This window comes from Chrysochloris asiatica, unplaced genomic scaffold, assembly GCF_000296735.1.
Source record: "Chrysochloris asiatica unplaced genomic scaffold, ChrAsi1.0 scaffold00094, whole genome shotgun sequence".
Classification (NCBI taxonomy): Eukaryota; Metazoa; Chordata; class Mammalia; order Afrosoricida; family Chrysochloridae; genus Chrysochloris; species Chrysochloris asiatica.
Genome location: NW_006408612.1, coordinates 11,491,845 through 11,507,196, shown reverse-complemented (window position 1 = coordinate 11,507,196; position 15,352 = coordinate 11,491,845). Strand labels below are relative to the sequence as shown.

Sequence of the window (15,352 nt, the reverse complement as noted above, 5' to 3'; positions counted from 1 at the left end):
ACTGCTGACCCTGAGGTTCGCAGCCCGATTCGCAACAACTACGCTACGAGAGCTCCTTCTTAGTCACTGTTAAATCTTAAATGCTTTGGTTCACATAAGATGAAATTTCTCATAGAAACAACTTTTCATTGCTTAAAAATTTACAAAGCTGGAATTGGATGCATATGTTGGAGTTAAGTACAGTTAAATTTGACAGTCTATATAATGTGAGGAGTCCTGGTGTAGCACTGTAAGATAAGCACTGGACTGCTAACCACAGGTCAGCAGTTCAAACCCACCAGCTGCTCATTGGAAGCCTATACAAGGTTGCTATGAGTTGGAACCGACTCAATGACACTTAACAATAGCAACATATAATGTGTAAAAGCTGTATGATATAGGTTTCTTAAAAGATGGTTAATCTAGATCTTCCTTTTTATACCCATAATGGATTTTGGGGTACATTTTATTATTTAATCTGATCATTTGCTATTTCATTGAATGCTACATCATGTAATGACACAGCCTTGGGGAGCTTTGGTTAGCTCAGAAACCAACTTGCTCATTTAAAAAGTAAGAAAGACTCAAATCACAGTAACAATGTGGCCTTCATTTAGCATTTTTCTTTTAACAGCACATTGAAATAGCTGTTGTAACCATCTTTGTTTTCTTTTGATGCTTTCCTTTCTTAGAAAAGCCAAGCCCACCTGAAAAACTTGGAGTAACAAGTACAAGCAAAGATAGTGTTTCCCTGATGTGGTTGAAGCCAGAACACGACGGCGGGAGCAGAATTGTACACTATGTCGTTGAAGCACTAGAAAAAGGACAGAAAAACTGGGTTAAATGTGCAGTGGTCAAGACAACCCATCATGTTGTTTCTGGACTGAGAGAAAATCATGAATACTTTTTCCGGGTGTTTGCTGAAAATCAAGCTGGTATGAGTGACCCAAGAGAGCTTCTACTTCCTGTTCTTGTTAAGGAGCAACTGGGTATGTCTAATTTCACGTAGCAGCAACATTTGAAATGATTTGCATTGACGTACTTAATTTTTAGAAACTCGTGTTCACTTTCACTTACCAAACTTTATCTTTCAGAACCACCTGAAATTGACATGAAGAATTTCCCAAGTCACACTGTATATGTTAGAGCTGGTTCAAACCTTAAAGTTGACATTCCAATTTCTGGAAAACCACTGCCCAAAGTGACCTTATCAAGAGATGGTGTTCCACTGAAAGCCACCATGAGATTTAATACAGAAATTACTGCTGAAAATCTCACCATTAATCTCAAAGAAAGTGGCGCTGCTGATGCTGGAAAGTATGAGATCACTGCTGCCAATTCCAGTGGAACAACCAAAACTTTCCTTAACATCATCGTGCTGGACAGGCCTGGTCCTCCAACTGGCCCTGTTGTGATTAGTGACATAACTGAAGAAAGTGTGATGCTCAAATGGGAGCCACCTAAGTATGACGGTGGAAGTCAGGTTACCAATTACATCGTACTCAAGAGAGAAACAAATACCGCAGTTTGGACAGAAGTGTCTGCAACGGTCGCAAGAACTGTGATTAAAGTCATGAAACTGACCAAAGGAGAAGAATACCAGTTCCGTATCAAGGCAGAAAACCGCTTTGGCATCAGTGACCACACTGATTCAGCTTGTGTGGTTGTCAAATTACCATACAGTAAGTTGTCAGACTTTTCACGTTCTAGGTTTTCATTTAGCATAAGTAGTTTAAATGTTTGTATTAACCTTTGGGATTTCTCTTCTTTGTAGCAACACCTGGACCACCGTCAACACCATGGGTCTCCAGTGTCACTCGAGAAAGCATCACTGTGGGCTGGCATGAACCAGTGTCCAATGGAGGCAATGCAGTCATAGGCTATCACCTGGAAATGAAAGACAGAAACAGTATTTTATGGCAAAAAGTCAACAAAACGATCATCCGCACAACTCACTTCAAAGTCACTACAATCAGTGCTGGACTTATTTATGAATTCAGAGTATATGCAGAAAATGCTGCTGGTGTTGGAAAACCCAGCCATCCTTCTGAACCAGTGCTAGCCATTGATGCCTGTGGTATGTGCTTATCATAAGCATGATAGTTCTGACTGCTTAAAAAGGAAAATCTTATTTCTGCAAGGCATAATAATATTGGTATAAGCACCACTAATCTGTTTCTCTTAATACCACAGAACCCCCAAGAAACATTCGTATCACTGACATTTCAAAGAATTCTGTCAGTCTTTCATGGCAACAACCAGCTTTTGATGGAGGAAGCAAGATTACAGGTTACATTGTTGAGAGACGTGACCTTCCAGATGGCAGGTGGACCAAAGCCAGCTTCACCAATGTTATGGAGACTCAATTCACCGTCTCTGGTTTAACTCAGAATTCCCAGTATGAATTCCGTGTCTTTGCTAGGAATGCTGTTGGTTCCATCAGCAATCCATCTGAAATCGTAGGCCCCATTACATGCATTGATTCCTATGGTAAGTGTTTCTAGTATTTTAAATAGCAATATTAATTTAACTCAATATTTTTACATGCTTTTTCTGATTTGGTACAATTATATAGAATCACTTTTACTTTGTGCTTTATTCAGATTGTTTGGGAAGAAATTCTGTACTAGTTGTGAATCTTAGGAAAATTCCTTAACCTCTCTGGACATTTTGACTTAATCTGTAAAATGAGAGATTTGTATAAAAGAATATATAAGGGCCTTACTAACTTAACCTTCTATGACTCTTTGATTATACAAGCTGGAGCTTTCATTTTAAGTTATCAGAGTCAATCATTAAAATTATGTTTGAGTCTTCAGAAAGCATTCCTGGAAAAATACATGAAAGACTCAACAGAGGTGGTGATGATAGCATTAGCCACAATGAACAGTTGCTGGGTTCTTTTCTTCAATTCTGTCCCTTAGTTCTAATAACTCTAAAAGTTGTTGTTGTTGTTGTGCCATTGAGTCAATTCTGACCCACAGCGACCCTGTATAGGGTTTCTGAGGAGCGAATGGTGAGCTTGAACCACCAACCTTGCAGTCTAGCTCATGAACCCACAGCTCCACTCTAAAGTAGTCTCATTTTAATAAGAGCTGAGGGTTAGAAAGAATATGGAACTTTTCCAAGGGAGTGGATATTCAAACCCAAGCAGACAGACCCAAGGACCCTTTCTTCATTGCTGTTGTTCCAAAATACAAATACCTGACCATTTTGGAAAATAATTGGTGCATTCAATACAACGGTAGTTTCTAAATTTAAACTTCATGAGTGTTCGCTACTCTATGATAATTCTTCTAAAAGCTCTCCATTTTTTGAGGAGGAAATTGAAACACTATAGTGTCTGGACAAAATTATCCATTCCCATTCTCAAACTGCTTTTTATGAACCAGGCTTTGTAGATATTGAATCATTAGTATTTGTGAGACTACAAAACAAATCCATTTTAATTGTTTCTCAAAAGTCCTCAGTAGCTTTGTAGAAAATTGTCCTGTGAGCACATAGCTCTGTGACTAGAGAATTTATACTTCAAGAGCCTGACATGAACTGCCCAAACTTGAATATCTGAACTGGAAAGGAAAATCTGAAAGAATAAGAGGTGGTTAGAGGAATAGCCCTGGTGTGGCACTGTAGAATAAGCACTGGATTGGTAACTACAAGGTCAGCAGTTCAAACCCACCAGTCTCTCTCGGAAACCCTATACAGAGTTACTATGAGTCAAAACTGACTGGATGACTCTGTATACAGGGTAGATAGGGACGGGCAATCTAGAGATTGGCTACCTAAAATGATGAGGTGATAAGGGCACAGAGTGACTGACTTACAAGGTTTCAATAGGGAGTTTAATTTAAGTGTGTGTGGAGGAAGATAAGAGTCCCTACTGAATAGTTTGCATCTTGTCTAGATAGGTCTGGTAAAAAGAGATGGGGTAAGATTCTTATGATTTAATAGTGAGCAATTGTTATCATGACTAATAGCAACTGTCACAATTGTAAAAGTAGAAGTTTTGTAACAAAAATGGGGGAGTAGGTAATCTTACAGTCCAGAAACAGAGGACCCTAGGACCATCAAGGGAGAAGAGCACAAGTGGAGTGAGAGACTATCCAGAGAAGCAGCAACACCAGAGATGGAGGCAGAGATGGGGACATGGAGAGAGGGAGCAGCTGAGGACTCTAGATTCATAGAAAGAGAGGGACTGAGAGCTAGCGGCCAGGAGGCAAGCTTGTAGAATGTGCCCTTTGGTTGTATAAATTATTATATATGCCTGAGTGTTTTTTGTTGTTTTTTTTAAAAAAGGAGATAAAGTGAATAGAGAGAAATACTGTTAACTGATGGGGAGCATTATAGTCATTGTAATGAAACAAGGTGTATGATTTGTTGAATGTAAAACTAATGATCTTCCGTATAAACTTTCACTCAACTCACAATAAAAACTTAAAAAAAAAAAAAACTGACTTGATAACAAAACAATAAAAGGAAAAGGAATGAGAGGCTAGAGTAAAAGGAAATGTACAATATGGCTTCTTCAGTAATGTTCTCACTAATGTACCCCATTTAACCACTGAAATAAAATAGACTTAAAGTACATTTAAAAGGTCCTCAGTCCTTGTGCAATTAATGCAGTATTGTTGCGCTACAGAGCTTACTCACAATCTTTCTTTCATATCTGAGATAGAGAAGTGACCAATAAAATTTAATTTTAAAAAATATAGGTGAATGTATATACTTGTTTACATATACATTTTATATGAGTGCATTTATATATGAATAGAGAGAGAGAAAGAGAGAGAGAGACAATTAACCACAGGGTCAGTGGTTCAAGTCTTCTAGCTGCTCCACAGGAAAAAGATGAGGCTTTCTGTTCCTGCTACAATTTACAGGTTCGGAAACCCTATACAGGATCACTATGATTTGAAACTGACTCAATGGCACTTAACAACTATATATATGTTTATGTATATATATGCAGTCCTGGGTGGCACTGGACTGCTAACCAAAAGGTCAGTGGTTCAAACTCACCAGCCGCTCCTGAGAAGCCCTATTCAGGGTTACTATGAGTCAGAACCAATATTTGACTGCACTTAACAACAACAATAATATATGTAATTATAGATGCATATATTCTCTCTATTTTTTTTTAAATAAGGGACAATCACCTTTTTTGGAAGTTGTTGAAATGTTTTTTCACCCTAATGTTCATCTAAAGGTTTCTCATTTGTTCTTCTTACAGGTGGACCTGTAATTGATTTGCCTCTAGAATATACAGAAGTTGTCAAATACAGAGCAGGCACATCTGTGAAACTCAGAGCTGGCATTTCTGGCAAACCTGCACCTACGATTGAGTGGTATAAAGATGATAAAGAATTACAAACCAATGCACTGGTGTGTGTTGAAAATACTACTGACCTTGCATCTATACTCATCAAAGATGCCAACCGCCTTAATAGTGGAAGCTATGAATTAAAACTAAGGAATGCCATGGGCTCAGCCTCAGCTACCATCAGAGTGCAGATCCTTGGTGGGTGCTGAACACAGGCCAACATAATATTCTGATTACCTACAACTTAAGTCATTGTAAATCAGTAACCTTCTGAAAAAATTCTAACATTGTTTTGTTCTTTCATTTACAGACAAACCAGGACCCCCAGGTGGACCAATTGAATTTAAGACCATCACTGCTGAAAAGATAACCTTTCTTTGGAGGCCTCCAACAGATGATGGCGGTGCAAAAATCACTCACTACATTGTGGAAAAGCGTGAGACAAGCCGTGTAGTGTGGTCTATGGTGTCTGAAAATTTGGAAGAGTGTATCATTACAACCACAAAAATTATCAAAGGAAATGAATACATCTTCCGAGTTCGAGCTGTGAACAAATATGGAATTGGCGAGCCACTGGAATCTGATCCAGTCATAGCAAAGAATGCATTTGGTGAGATGTGATTTCATTAGAAAACTGAAACCAAACACATGAAAAATGTAAAATTAAGTATAAGCTATTCCTGTAGCATGTAAATATGTTGTCTTACAATGATTTTCTTTTGTATCACATCTCCTCTCGTTACCACTCTCTTCACAAAGTAGGAAATAAAATAAAAGAAACCAATGTTAATATGAGTTGAAGATTGAAAGGTAGAATTTGTCAGCAATGTTGACTCTTTGAATTCACTTTCCTTTTGCTTTCTACATAGTTACACCTGGACCACCAAGCATACCAGAGGTGACAAAGACGACCAAGAATTCAATGACTGTAGTCTGGAACAGGCCAGTTGTAGATGGTGGCAGTGAAATAAATGGTTATTACCTTGAAAAACGAGACAAGAAGAGTCTAGGATGGTTTAAAGTACAAAAGGAGACTATCCGTGACACCAGACATAAAGTAACGGGGCTCACAGAAAACAGTGAATATCAATACCGGGTTTGTGCAGTAAACGCTGCTGGCCTGGGTCCGTTTTCTGAACCATCGGACTTTTATAAAGCTGCTGATCCTATTGGTAAGTGCACATAAATGCAACATTATCACGTATATCTTCTTTCTTATGACTAAATTGAATATAATTATGTAACTATTGTAAATGGTCATTCCAGATCCTCCAGGTCCACCTGCTAAGATAAGAATCGCAGATTCAACGAAATCATCCATCACCCTTGGCTGGAGTAAACCTGTCTATGATGGAGGCAGTGTTGTTACTGGGTATATTGTTGCAATGAGACAAGAGGAGGAAGAAGAATGGATGGTTGTCTCTACTGCAGGAGAGATCAGAACTACAGAATATGTGGTCTCTAACCTGAAACCTGGAATTAATTACTACTTCCAGGTATCTGCAGTAAACTGTGCTGGCAAAGGAGAACCTATAGAAATGACTGAACCTGCACAAGCTAAAGATATACTTGGTACGTGCCTACTAGTTTGGTTATGTGTTTATTTTCATTAGACTGCTTCCACAAAAATCACTGTTTTCTGGCTGTTAAAATTCATTGTATGTGTTCATTTTATGTCAACAGAGGAAGCAGAAATCGACCTAGACGTGGCTCTCAGAACCTCTGTGATAGCTAAAGCTGGTGAAGATGTACAAGTCTTGATTCCCTTTAAAGGCAGACCTCCACCTACTGTCATGTGGAGGAAAGACGAGAAGAATCTTAGCAGTGATACCAGATACAGCATTCAAAACACTGATTCATCTTCATTACTCTTTATTCCTCAAGTTACTCGCAATGATACCGGAAAATATATTCTCACAATAGAAAATGGAGTCGGCCAACCAAAGTCTTCAACTGTGAGTGTCAAAGTGCTTGATACACCAGCAGCCTGCCAGAAACTACAACTCAAACATGTTTCTCAAGGCACAGTCACTTTGTTCTGGGAGCCTCCTCTCATTGATGGAGGATCTCCCATAATTAATTATGTCATTGAAAAGAGAGATGCCACCAAGAGAACATGGTCTACTGTGTCCCACAAATGTTCGAGTACATCCTTCAAGGTCACGGATTTGTCAGAGAAAATTCCATTCTTCTTCAGAGTCCTTGCAGAAAACGAAATGGGAATCGGGGAGCCCTGTGAAACTCCAGATCCAGTGAAGGCAGCTGAGGTGCCAGCTCCTATACGAGATCTCTCAGTGAAAGATTCAACAAAGACATCTGTAATCCTGAACTGGACCAAACCTGACTTTGATGGTGGTAGCATCATCACAGAATATGTGGTAGAAAGGAAAGGTAAAGGCGAACAAACATGGTCATATGCTGGCATAAGTAAAACGTGTGAAATTGAAGTCGGCCAACTTAAAGAACAGTCAGTCTTGGAATTCAGAGTGTTTGCCAAAAATGAGAAAGGACTGAGTGATGCTGTCACTATTGGGCCAATTACAGTGAAAGAGCTTGTTATTACACCTGAGGTTGACCTGTCAGAAATCCCTGGGGCACAAGTCACTGTGAGAATTGGGTACAATGTACACCTTGAGTTACCTTATAAAGGAAAGCCCAAACCATCTATCAGTTGGCTGAAAGACGGTTTACCATTGAAAGAAAGTGAAAATGTTCGTTTCAGTAAAACTGAAAATAAAATTACTTTCAATATCAAGAATGCCCAAAAGGAGCATGGAGGGAAATACACCGTTATTCTTGATAATGCAGTTTGTAGAAATTCATTTCCCATTACAGTCATCACACTTGGCCCACCATCAAAGCCCAAAGGGCCCATTCGATTTGATGAAATCAAGGCTGACAGTGCCATCATGTCCTGGGATGTGCCGGATGAGGATGGAGGAGGAGAAATTACTTGTTACAGCATTGAGAAGCGGGAAGCTTCACAAACGAATTGGAAGATGGTCTGTTCAAGTGTTGCCAGGACAACTTTCAAAGTCACTAATCTAATCAAGGATGCGGAATACCAGTTTAGAATTAGAGCAGAAAACAGATATGGAGTCAGCCAACCACTTGTCTCAAATATTATTGTGGCCAAGCACCAGTTCAGGATTCCCGGACCCCCAGGAAAGCCAGTGGTATACAATGTGACTTCTGATGGTATGTCACTCACATGGGACGCTCCAGTTTATGATGGCGGTTCAGAAGTTACAGGATTCTATGTTGAAAAGAAAGAAAGAAATAGTATCCTCTGGCAAAGAGTTAATACATCATCAATATCTGGAAGAGAATATAGAGTAACTGGACTAATTGAAGGCCTGGATTACCAGTTCCGTGTATATGCTGAAAATTCTGCTGGCCTAAGCTCACCTAGCGACCCAAGTAAATTTACATTAGCTGTTTCTCCAGTAGGTAAGTGATTGAATATTATTCAAGTACATTTAATTCCGCAATTAAATGTGCTGTTGTTGTTGTTTGTCATTGAGTTGGTTCGGACTCATACCCGCCCTGCATAGGGTTTCTGAGGCTGTGAATCTTTTATTGGAACAGAAAGACTCATCTTTCTCCTATGGAATGCTGGTGGATTCAAACTGCTGACTTTGTGGTTAGCAATCCATTATGTAATCCACTATGCCAACAGCACCCTATACACTGCTTTTCTTCTATGCATTACCTTCCCGTATATCTTCTTATGACAAGAGAATTGTACAAATAAAGCAAGGAGTTTGATTTTAAATCAGGATCATAAAGGAGTTTAAAGTCCTTTTTAAAGATTTTATGAAACAGAAAGTTAAAAATCAATGGCTAAAATGAATTTAAGGGGTTATTCTTAATTGTTTTATTTTTTCTTCCATTGATGATTAAGAGTGGTTACAGAAATAATGATACATTTAACTTCCATATGATTTTTTAGACCCACCTGGCACTCCTGACTACATTGATGTTACCCGGGAAACCATCACACTTAAATGGAACCCGCCACTGCGTGATGGAGGCTGTAAGATTGTGGCCTACAGCATTGAGAAACGGCAAGGAAGTGACCGCTGGGTTAGATGCAACTTTACTGATGTCAGTGAATGTCAGTACACAGTTACAGGACTTAGTCCTGGGGATCGATACGAATTCAGAATAATCGCTAGAAATGCTGTTGGCACTATAAGCCCACCCTCACAGTCCTCAGGCATTATTATGACAAGAGATGAAAATGGTAAGTATTTTAGATTTGCAATTAACTATGAGCATTCACATTTAAGAAAAATATTTCTTGGCTTGGATCTGTACAATGGAAAGAAAAACATCAATTTCAAACATATTGTCCAAGGTTGCTGTGTGGATGAATTAGTTAGTTGACACCATTCTCATCTAAACAGCAGGCAGCTGGGAATGAGTTTTCAGCTTGGTCATTTCTGTCATTTTTTAAAAGAAATAAAAAGGTTGTCAAGAATAACTGTCCATCTTTGTTGACATTATTAAAAAACCAACATACATCCAACAGCACCATCATCCATCCGCTTGCATGAGTACAACAGATGACCTCTTACAGGAGTCTGCAGTTACAATAGGAAGAAGACCATCAGCCAATATTTCCTTTCTCTTTTTACAAATAATATTGCAATAGACATATTCAAATGTTTAAACAACAGTCTAAGTTTTTCAGTTGTCAGTGTATTTTTAAAAATAGCTATTTGTAGCACAGTCTAAGTCATTACCCTCCAGGCTTTATGAAGTAGCACTAACTGAAATTAAATCTGTCTCTACCGAACCTTGCAGTTGAGTAAAGCTAATACATAGTATTTGTATTCCTTTTATAGTACCACCAACAGTAGAATTCGGCCCTGAGTATTTTGATGGTCTTGTTATTAAGTCTGGAGAGAGCCTTCGGCTGAAAGCTTTGGTACAAGGACGGCCGGTACCGAAAGTAACTTGGTTCAAAGATGGAATCGAAATTGAAAAGAGGATGAATATGGAAATAACCGATGTCCTTGGATCCACCAGCCTCTTCGTTAGAGATGCTACTCGGGACCATCGTGGTGTATATACAGTTGAAGCCAAAAATATTTCTGGCTCCACAAAAGCAGAAATTACAGTAAAAGTACAAGGTAGTTTATACAATGTCTTCTTATTCTTAAAATTTATGTGATTTGGATTAGAAAAATGCCTAATTTTATTTTCATGGACAAGGAAAAAGTAACTGACTCTGGTACCTTTACATTACAGATACACCAGGAAAAGTAGTTGGACCAATAAGATTCACCAGTATTACTGGAGAGAAGATGACACTCTGGTGGGATGCACCACTCAATGACGGCTGTGCTCCTGTAACGCACTATGTCATTGAAAAACGCGAGACCAGTAGACTTGCTTGGGCCCTAATTGAGGATAAATGTGAAGCCCTCAGTTACACTGCCACCAAACTAATAAATGGGAATGAATACCAGTTCCGTGTTTCTGCAGTTAACAAGTTTGGTGTTGGCAGGCCACTTGAGTCTGACCCAGTGGTTGCTCAAATACAGTACAGTAAGTACCCATTTTTATTCAGTGATACTATATCATTAAATTATCTTTCCAAGCAAATGTGTCTCATTGATTCCCCCTTCCCATTTTACAGCTGTTCCTGATGCCCCTGGCATTCCAGAACCTAGCAATGTAACCGGCAATAGTATTACCCTCACATGGACTAGGCCAGAATCGGATGGTGGCAATGAAATTCAGCATTATATTCTTGAAAGGAGAGAAAAGAAAAGCACAAGATGGGTAAAAGTGACCAGCAAACGACCCATCTCTGAGACTCGATTCAAAGTCACTGGTCTGACAGAAGGCAATGAATATGAATTCCATGTCATGGCTGAAAATGCTGCAGGGGTAGGACCTGCAAGTGGTATCTCAAGATTAATTAAATGTAGAGAACCGGTCCACCCACCAAGTGCTCCTTCTGTGGTCAAAGTGACAGACACATCAAAGACAACTGTGAGCTTAGAATGGGCCAAGCCTGTGTTTGATGGTGGCATGGAAATAATTGGATATATTATTGAAATGTGCAAAGCTGACTTAGGAGACTGGCATAAGGTGAATACTGAGGCTTGTGTGAAAACAAGATATACTGTCACCGATTTACAAGCCGGTGAAGAATACAAATTCCGGGTTAGTGCTATAAATGGTGCTGGAAAAGGAGACAGCTGTGAAGTGACTGGCACAATCAAAGCAGTTGACCGACTGACAGCTCCTGAGTTAGACATCGATGCAAACTTCAAGCAGACTCACATTGTTAGAGCTGGAGCTAGTATTCGCCTCTTTATTGCTTACCAAGGTAGACCTGTTCCTACAGCTGTGTGGAGCAAATCAGACTCTAACCTTAGCATTCACACTGACATCCATACAACAGATTCCTTCAGCACCCTCACTGTGGAAAAATGCAACAGAAATGATGCTGGCAAATATACCCTTACTGTAGAAAACAACAGTGGTAAGAAATCAATCACATTTACCGTAAAGGTGCTTGACTCTCCAGGTCCACCTGGCCCTATTACCTTCAAAGATGTGAACCGGGGATCTGTCACATTGATGTGGGATGCCCCTCTCCTTGATGGTGGTGCCCGAATCCACCACTATGTGGTAGAGAAGCGAGAAGCCAGTCGCCGTAGTTGGCAAGTTATAAGTGAGAAATGTACTCGTCAGATCCTCAAGGTCAGTGACATGACAGAAGGTGTCCCATACTATTTCCGAGTCTCTGCAGAAAATGAGTATGGTGTTGGTGAACCCTATGAGATGCCAGAACCAATTGTAGCCACAGAACAGCCCGCTCCACCTAGGAGACTTGACGTTGTCGACACAAGCAAATCCTCTGCAGTCTTAGCTTGGCTTAAACCTGATCATGATGGAGGCAGCCGAATTACTGGCTACCTCCTCGAAATGAGACAAAAGGGATCTGACTTCTGGGTTGAAGCTGGTCACACCAAGCAGATGACTTTCACAGTGGAGCGCCTTGTTGAGAACACTGAATATGAATTCCGTGTGAAGGCCAAGAATGATGCTGGCTACAGTGAACCCAGGGAAGCCTTCTCTTCAGTTATCATCAAAGAGCCTCAAATTGAACCCACTGCTGATCTCACTGGAATCACCAACCAACTCATAACTTGCAAAGCAGGAAGCCCTTTCACCATTGATGTACCAATCAGTGGTCGTCCTGCCCCCAAAGTAATATGGAAACTTGAAGAAATGAGACTTAAGGAGACTGATCGAGTGAGTATCACAACTACAAAAGACAGAACCACTCTGACGGTGAAGGACAGCATGAGAGGTGATTCTGGAAGGTATTTCTTGACCCTAGAAAATACAGCTGGTGTTAAAACATTTACCATCACAGTTGTGGTCATCGGAAGGCCAGGTCCAGTAACTGGCCCCATTGAGGTCTCGTCTGTCTCAGCTGAATCGTGTGTCCTTTCATGGGCTGAACCTAAAGATGATGGAGGCACCGACATCACCAACTACATAGTTGAAAAGCGTGAGTCTGGTAAAACCTCTTGGCAGCTCATCAATTCCAGTGTCAAGCGTACCCAGATTAAAGTCACTCATCTCACAAAATACATGGAATATACTTTCCGTGTCAGCTCAGAGAACAGATTTGGTGTCAGCAAGCCTGTAGAATCAGCACCAATAGTTGCTGAGCATCCATTTGGTAAGAGAAATAAAAATCATATCGCAAATTCTCTATTACTAAACATTTCCTCTGCATTGTACAAAACTGTATTCTCATGTGATGTCTTTGTTTATATTTAGTCCCACCAAGTGCTCCTACCAGACCTGAAGTCTGTTATGTGTCTGCCACTGCCATGTCTATTCGCTGGGAAGAACCATACCATGATGGTGGCAGTAAAATCATTGGCTACTGGGTTGAGAAGAAAGAAAGAAACACCATTCTTTGGGTGAAAGAAAACAAAACACCATGCTTAGAGTGCAACTACAAAGTGACTGGTTTAGTAGAAGGACTGGAATATCAGTTCCGAACTTATGCACTCAATGCTGCAGGTGTTAGCAAAGCCAGTGAAGCTTCAAGACCTGTAATGGCTCAAAACCCAGTTGGTATGTATCGGAATTTAAGGATATGTATGTGTGTGTCTATCTGTCTATCTGTCCATCTATTTATCTATGGACCCCTGGTGACACAGTGGTAGAGCACGAATCCATGAACTGAAAGATTGGTGGTTGGAGCCCACCAGCTGCTCTGTGGGAGAAAGCTGTGGTTATCTGTTTCCATAAACATGTATAGCCTTGGAAAGCTCTGGGACAATTCAGCTCTGTCCTATGGGGCCACTATGGGTCATAGTTGACTCAATGGCAATAGGTTTGGTTTTAATATATATATATTTGGTACTAGTAGAATTCAAAGTTGTAATTTTCACCTTATTTTTGCATCCCAGATGCACCAGGAAGACCTGAGGTGACAGACGTCACAAGATCAACAGTGTCACTGATTTGGTCTGCCCCAGTGTATGATGGAGGCAGCAAAGTTGTAGGCTACATCATAGAGCGTAAACCAGTCAGTGAAGTAGGAGATGGTCGCTGGCTCAAGTGCAACTATACTATCGTGTCAGACAATTTCTTCACTGTGACTGCTCTCAGTGAAGGAGACACTTATGAATTCCGAGTGCTGGCCAAGAATGCAGCAGGTGTAATTAGCAAGGGGTCAGAATCTACAGGTCCTGTCACTTGCCGAGATGAATATGGTAAGAAATAGTCAACATGTTCCTTTTAAATAATCACAATTCATGTAAAAATAACCTGTCAGATACTCATTTTCCTGCTTTGCCCATTGACAGCTCCACCCAAAGCAGAACTGGATGCCAGATTACAGGGTGATCTGGTGACCATCAGAGCAGGCTCAGATCTTGTTCTTGATGCAGCAGTTGGTGGCAAACCTGAACCCAAAATTATCTGGACCAAAGGAGACAAGGAATTAGATCTCTGTGAAAAAGTCTCTTTGCAGTACACGGGTAAACGTGCAACTGCTGTGATCAAGTTCTGTGACAGAAATGACAGTGGGAAGTATACTTTAACAGTGAAGAATGCCAGCGGGACCAAGGCCGTGTCTGTCATGGTCAAAGTACTTGGTAAGATTGTCAACACTCTGAGTTGTTATAGCGTTTTTAAGTGTGAGACTAAAGAACGATCTTTGTCATCGCGTGTCATCCTGTCTGTTTCAGATTCCCCTGGCCCATGTGGAAAGCTCACCGTCAGCAGAGTTACAGAGGAAAAGTGCACGTTAGCCTGGAGCTTTCCCCAGGAAGATGGAGGTGCAGAAATAACTCACTACATCGTGGAAAGACGGGAGACTAGCAGGCTCAACTGGGTGATTATTGAAGGCGAATGCCCAACCCTATCCTATGTGGTTACCAGACTCATCAAGAACAATGAATATGTATTCCGAGTGAAGGCAGTGAACAAATATGGACCTGGCGTACCTGTTGAATCAGAACCAATAGTTGCCAGAAACTCATTCAGTGAGTATTAACACATTTAAGCAATTTGGTAGTTGAAATATAATGGGATTGGGAGAAAGAAGTCATGTCAGTAGTAATTTGGCAAAATTCTGACCATCCTTATTTTTATAAAAATATGAACAGCCATTCCATCACAGCCTGGCATACCTGAAGAAGTAGGTGCTGGAAAAGAGCATATCATCATTCAGTGGCTAAAACCTGAATCTGATGGTGGCAATGAGATCAGCAACTACCTAGTAGACAAACGTGAGAAGAAGAGCCTGCGTTGGACACGGGTCAACAAGGACTACGTGGTGTATGATACCAGGCTGAAGGTGACTGGCCTCATGGAAAGGTGTGATTACCAATTCCGGGTGACTGCAGTGAACGCTGCTGGTAACAGTGAACCCAGTGAAGCTTCCAATTTCATTACATGCAAAGAACCATCATGTGAGTTCAAAGAATCTTACATAATTCCAACCCAATAATTACCAAAAAATTTCCAACATTCCATTTCCAAAAACTTTTGGCATTTATA

The 15,352-nt window shown here is 40.4% G+C and overlaps 1 protein-coding gene across 1 annotated transcript in view; it reads left to right on the top strand.

The window, feature by feature from the left end:
* LOC102841613 (titin-like) overlaps nucleotides 1–15,352 on the top strand; it is a 305,333-nt gene that overhangs the window by 270,079 nt on the left and 19,902 nt on the right. Inside the window, exons 310-327 of the mRNA XM_006866702.1 lie at nucleotides 672–968; nucleotides 1,074–1,661; nucleotides 1,754–2,056; nucleotides 2,173–2,469; nucleotides 5,210–5,497; nucleotides 5,610–5,909; nucleotides 6,169–6,471; nucleotides 6,566–6,871; nucleotides 6,983–8,749; nucleotides 9,252–9,545; nucleotides 10,150–10,437; nucleotides 10,556–10,855; nucleotides 10,947–13,013; nucleotides 13,115–13,417; nucleotides 13,756–14,061; nucleotides 14,155–14,445; nucleotides 14,539–14,835; nucleotides 14,959–15,264. Of these exons, the coding sequence (XP_006866764.1) occupies nucleotides 672–968; nucleotides 1,074–1,661; nucleotides 1,754–2,056; nucleotides 2,173–2,469; nucleotides 5,210–5,497; nucleotides 5,610–5,909; nucleotides 6,169–6,471; nucleotides 6,566–6,871; nucleotides 6,983–8,749; nucleotides 9,252–9,545; nucleotides 10,150–10,437; nucleotides 10,556–10,855; nucleotides 10,947–13,013; nucleotides 13,115–13,417; nucleotides 13,756–14,061; nucleotides 14,155–14,445; nucleotides 14,539–14,835; nucleotides 14,959–15,264 (8,901 nt within the window). The remainder of the gene's footprint in view (nucleotides 1–671; nucleotides 969–1,073; nucleotides 1,662–1,753; nucleotides 2,057–2,172; nucleotides 2,470–5,209; nucleotides 5,498–5,609; nucleotides 5,910–6,168; nucleotides 6,472–6,565; nucleotides 6,872–6,982; nucleotides 8,750–9,251; nucleotides 9,546–10,149; nucleotides 10,438–10,555; nucleotides 10,856–10,946; nucleotides 13,014–13,114; nucleotides 13,418–13,755; nucleotides 14,062–14,154; nucleotides 14,446–14,538; nucleotides 14,836–14,958; nucleotides 15,265–15,352) is intronic.